The 5,641-nt window shown below is 44.0% G+C and overlaps 1 protein-coding gene across 1 annotated transcript; it reads left to right on the forward strand.

Annotated features, from left to right (window-relative positions):
- Window positions 1-267: 267 nt before the first annotated feature.
- LOC143606548 (scarecrow-like protein 14) lies at window positions 268-1,503 on the forward strand. Its single transcript, XM_077082287.1, has 2 exons — window positions 268-943; window positions 1,115-1,503. The coding sequence occupies exons 1-2, from the start codon at window positions 268-270 to the stop codon at window positions 1,501-1,503; spliced, it is 1,065 nt and encodes a 354-aa protein (XP_076938402.1).
- The last annotated feature ends 4,138 nt before the right edge of the window (window positions 1,504-5,641 follow it).

Below are 5,641 nucleotides of genomic sequence, written 5' to 3' on the forward strand. Positions count from 1 at the left end.
AGTTCAATATCTAGATCAAGTTCAATATCAAGATCAAGATCAAGATCACTGTCAAGTTCAAGATCATGGTCAAGTTCAAGATTATGGTCAAGATGAAGATCATGGTCAACCGCGATATCAGTATCAAGGTCAAGATCAAGATCCTGTTGCAGAATCCGTAACTTACTATCATGATCAAGAACATGGTCAAGTTCAATATCAAGATCAAGATCAAGATCAAATCAAGATTCTTCTGTAAAGTTCATAGCTTTTGGCATCAACAGCACTATGAGTGGTACAGATCTTGCCTATGATATCAATGAATCTTCTTTTTTACCGAATACAATGATCAGTTTTGATTCACAATCTAGATTCCAACCATCTTACAGCATGTTTAACAGTACTAGTAATGCGGTTGATGGATTTACGACTTCACCCGTGAGTATTCTAAGTTTTCCAGACAGGGCTTATGATAACCAATCTATCGTGCAATTTCAAACGGGTATAGACGAAGCAAGTAGGTTTTTTCCCAGCGTTAGCTTGATTCCAGATGGATCAAGAGGAAAAAAGAATCCTTATTTTGAAGATCTTGTTGAAGATGAAAGAAATTTAAAGCAGTCTGCAGTTTATAGTGAACCGGCTGTGAAATCTGAGATGTTTGATGATGTGTTACTTTGTGGTGGACCCAAAACTCATCCTTTTCAATGTGATTTTGTTTGCAATCAGGATGCTCATAAAGTTCAATCTAAGGGATTTAATTTAGTCAAACCGCGCCGTAGGAAACAAAGTGAAGCAGTGGATCTAAGAATACTTTTGACCCTATGCGCACAATCGGTTTCGATCAATGATCAAAGGGGTGTAACCGATTTACTGAAATGTATAAGAGAGCATGCTTCACCAACAGGTTATGGGATGCAAAGACTGGCCCATTACTTTCTGATGGGCTTGAAGCCCGTATGGCCAGGTCAGGAACCCGGATCTACAAAGCCCTTCTTTCTACACCCACGTCCGCTGCTGATGTACTGAAAGCATACCGTTTGTTCCTCGGATGCTTCCCGTTTACTAAAGTATCCCATTTTGTTTCAAACGAGACTATTATGCATGTTGCACAAAACAAAGCAAAACCACATAATAGATTTTGGAATTCTTCATGGTTTCCAATGGCCATGTCTTATACAGCAGCTTTCAACTAGGCCAGGTGGGCCACCCGAGGTTCGAATAATTGGGATTGACTTCCCATATCCTAGTTTTCGACCAGCCCAACGGGTTGAAGAAACAGGTCGTCGGTTAGCACACTATGCAGAGACGCTTGGTGTTCGGTTTAAGTTTAAAGCGATAGCACAAAAGTGGGAAACGATTAGAATCGAGGATCTTGAACTTGATGATGATGAAATGCTTGTTGTGAATTGTGGTTACCGGTTTAGAAACTTGCTTGATGAAACAGTGACGGTGGATAGTCCAAGGAAAAAGGTTTTAGATCTTCTTAGGAAAATGAACCCGGAAATTGTAGAGGTAAGGTACTAAAAAGACCCAAATACCCTTAAGTATCCCCCGCGGGGCACAGAGAATCCTCTTATAAGTCACCTGCGGGACACATGAATCACCCGCATATCACGAATGAGGAGTAATGTCCCCATAACTCACGCGGAAGCATCCGGGCATCCTCAGAAGTCGTCCGTAGGACAGGACATCTGTCCGCGTAAACAATTGGAGGATAATGCTCGCAAGACAGCTGTCACCATTCAAGTACCCTCTAGAAGAAGACTCATGATTCTTACTTGGGGAATACGTGACATATTAATCAATGAACAAAGGACACCTGGCCAGGTTATTATAACCGTGCACATGGCCAGGGTGCAATCCATCCTATCGATTGGTGACACGTGTCCATGTTGTTATACTCCTGCACATGAGACGTATAGCTCAACCTATTACATGAGGACACGCGTCTAGGCAGTTATCGAAGATCTTCTAGAAGAGGACAGCTGCCCCAATCATCTTCCATCATCCTTCGGCTATAAATACCTTGTCAAACGGTATGAGGTATTCATTCATTCACTCACCAATATTCGGACTACACTTAGTCTTTGTACTTCAATACTCTTCTTCATTACGAACGATACTGATTCTCACGCCGGAGGGTGGTTACAGGAAGACCCCCTCTTGTCCTTCCTGTAACGAGGCTCAAGGTGTCTGTTTTGCAGGTTCCAGTCACTGGACTTTGGGAATTCTTACTCATATCGTGTTAGTAGTTATCATATTGTACCCTGTGGACTCATTGGATCCAGGACCCATACCCGGGGAGCGGATCCGTGTTTCTTCATTGGCGCCATCCGTGTTTTCTGTTAGAACAGCAATAGTTTTTGTTGGTTTTTTGGTTCGTTCGATATGAGTAAACTTCCTGAAGGGCCGACGGGGACCCCTGCACCTGATTCCCGTGTAACTAACAATGACCCACCTCAGGGTCGCAGTTTTTTTGCACGTATTACGACTCCAAGTGGTCGTACTCTTGAACGTGTTACTGCTCCGGGGTCACGACTCACGAATATAACACCTGGGGGTTTTACCCTAGAAAATGTTACACCACCAACCGGTCTGCCCCCACAGACGCAGGTCGTGGCTCGGCACCGGAAGGATCTAATTTGGGAAATCCTAAACGAATTCCGGAAGAGACTCGCCGACACCAGTCAGTGTTGGATCTGGAAAATGATTCCGGTGATTCTGACATGGCAAGATCTCGTCGACATAACTCTAGACCTTGAGAAACACTAACTCCTTAGGAGTGGCTCCAGGCACAACAACAAAGTTTGGTGGCTGAGTATGAGCGCAGGAAACGTAACGAAAGGTTTCACATTCGTGCTTTGGATTATGAAGAATCTCCCAGGAGATCTCCTTCTCCTCCGCTAACAGTGAGGGGAAGTCAAACTCATTTCAGTCACCAGACGGAATCAGAGTGGTGAATTCCCGAGGCTACGTCTGCCTCCTCGCATAGATATGCGGATGCCATCTTACCTAGAAGAATTTGACAGTTATGATTCCACCTATCAACCAGGTGACTACAGCTTATACACTAGTGACAGTAGGATGAGCTCACAGGCGAGAAGTAGTCGTCCGCAAGATACATTCCGCCACACTGAGTACCACAGTAACGCTGAGCGAGACTTTACTAAACCATATCGTCCGGCGGCCTTTGCCGAAAAATCGAAATTCATTGCAAAAATTGCTACAGCACCATTCCCTGTTAATGCCAAAATACCTACATCAGTGGGTAAATACAATGGTATGACTGATCCAAGTGATCATCTCCAGAACTTTATAGCGGTAGGTGGTGTTAGCGGTTGGACGCTCCCCTATTGGTGTCACATGTTCGCATTGACACTAACAGGGGCAGCAAGAGAACGGTTTGAAAAGCTACCCGACGGAGAGGTTTCTAGTTGGGACGATTTAGTGAAAAAATTTTCCCAACAGTTCAGCCAGCAGAAGAAACATACACGAGACCAGTCAGAAATTTTGGATGTTGTCCGCCGTGACAACGAATTCATAGAAGATTTTATCACAAGATTCAACGATGAAAGTTTGAACATTGGTGGGATAAGCAAGGACATGCTTCGCGGTGCCTTCCGCAAGAATGTCAAATGTGATGATCTGGTCCGAACACTAACTGGTAGGTATGGAATGCCAAAAGAGTGGGACGATCTTATGACTGCAGCAAAGGTGTATGCCAACACTGAGAAAACATTAAGAATGGCAATTCGAAGCAAAAATTCAGAGTCGAGTTTCAAACTCCAAGACCTAATAGATAGGCGAAAGGCCCTATCTGGTCAAGGCTTCAGCCAAGTGTGGAGGCACCAAAACCATTTGATGCAAGATCCCTCATCGGCAACAAGAACAAAGCGGGGCCTTTGAGCCGGGGTCCCAATAATTGGACTCCTCTTTCAAAAACTCCCGCTGAAATTCTCACTACAGAAAACATAAGTTTCAGAAAGCCACATCCATTAACAAGAAGATCATTCTTAGATGCCACGAAACATTGTTCGTATCACGAGGACATTGGTCACAATAAGAATGAATGTAGAACATTAAAAAGTGAAATTGAGGCAGCTGTGAAATCTGGAAAACTCAAGCATTTAGTGAAAGGTGGGAAACTCGACAATAGTAAAGCACCTGTCCGGGACATCCAAGGCCCGAGTAAGAAGCAAATCAAAGATTTGAACGTTCACATGATACAAAGTGAGCCCCACACAGGAAACAAAAGAAAAGAATCCGGTGATGAGGAGTGGAAGAATGAACCGGTAATCTTCCCTCGAATTAAAGGGGGTCCGAACAATAAGAATCCCCTGATTATCATTGCTCTCTTCGGGCACTATCGTTCTCACTATGTCTTCTTCAATACCGGAAGTACATCGGACATCATGTATGAGCAATGTTTCGACCAGCTAGACGAGGAAGATAAGGAAAGATTGAAACCCATTCACGCTCCAGTATCTGGGTTCGGAGGGGAAGTAATGCACCCCCGGGGCGTAATTTCATTTCCGGTCACCTTAAGTGACGGAATTCATTCTAGAACCGAGGAGGTCGAATTCCTGGTTTTACCAGCAACATCTAAACATGATATTATTCTCGGACGAGAAGCGATTGGTGACTTCAATGCCCATCTGTCCACAGCACATGGTGTAGTAGGAGTCCCAACTCCCACTGGTATAGCAATAATTCATGTCAATCGACATTGCTTTACAACCGAAAGCTCAAAACCCAACAAGATTCCAAAACAAACTTTGAGAACCGAACCAGAAAAATGGGTGTTGAATAAGGATTTCCTGATCAAACCGTGACTATTGGACCTACTATCTCAGAAGTAGCGTGGGTTTTCTTGAAACGATTATTATCAAAAAACATCGATGTGTTCGCTTGGCAGCCCGCAGACATGACTGGTGTTCCGCGGAGCATTGCGGAACATAAATTAAGGGTAAACCCGCTGTTTACCCCAATCGTTCAAAAACAACGTAAAATGGGTCCGAAACAAACAAAGGCAATGAACGAGCAAGTCCAGGACCTATTACAAGCCGGGATCATCCGTCCAATCCGCTATCAGACATGGGTCGCCTACCCAGTCATCGTTCCAAAGAGCAACGGAGCGTGGCGGATGTGCATTGATTTTAAAGACCTCAATAAAGCATGTCCTAAGGATTGTTATCCTCTGCCGGAAATTGACCTCAAAGTTGATGCTGTGGCACCATTCAAATTCAAATGCTTCCTGGATGCCTACAAGGGCTATCATCAGATCTGCATGGCTGCAGGTGATGAATATAAGACAACATTTCGCACAGACCAGGGCACCTTTTGTTATAAAATGATGCCTTTCGGACTAAAGAATGCGGGAGCCACATATCAACGGTTGATGGACATAGCATTTAAAGGTCAGATTGGGCGAAATTTGGAAGTCTATATGGATGATCTCGTAATTAAAAGTGTTGAGGAAGATCAGATGTTGAGAGATATCAAAGAGACCTTCGAGACACTGAAAAGTATCAACATGAAGTTGAATCCAACCAAGTGTTCATTCGGAATGGAAGAGGGAAAATTCCTGGGAGTGATAGTCACAGATGAGGGCTTCAAAGCTAATCCAGACAAAGTTCAAGCTATCGCCCGCATGCCTTCCCCA

The sequence above is a fragment of the Bidens hawaiensis genome, unplaced genomic scaffold (assembly GCF_021521415.1).
Source record: "Bidens hawaiensis isolate Kalapana, Puna unplaced genomic scaffold, B.hawaiensis_p1.1 tig00075316_1, whole genome shotgun sequence".
NCBI classification, from domain to species: domain Eukaryota; kingdom Viridiplantae; phylum Streptophyta; class Magnoliopsida; order Asterales; family Asteraceae; genus Bidens; species Bidens hawaiensis.

Coding starts and splice junctions, on each gene's coding strand:
- LOC143606548 (XM_077082287.1), top strand. CDS start 268: ATGAGTGGTACAGATCTTGCCTATGATATCAATGAATCTTCTTTTTTA. Junction 944..1,114: donor CTTGAAGCCCGTATGGCCAG/GTCAGGAACCCG, acceptor ACCACATAATAG/ATTTTGGAATTCTTCATGGT.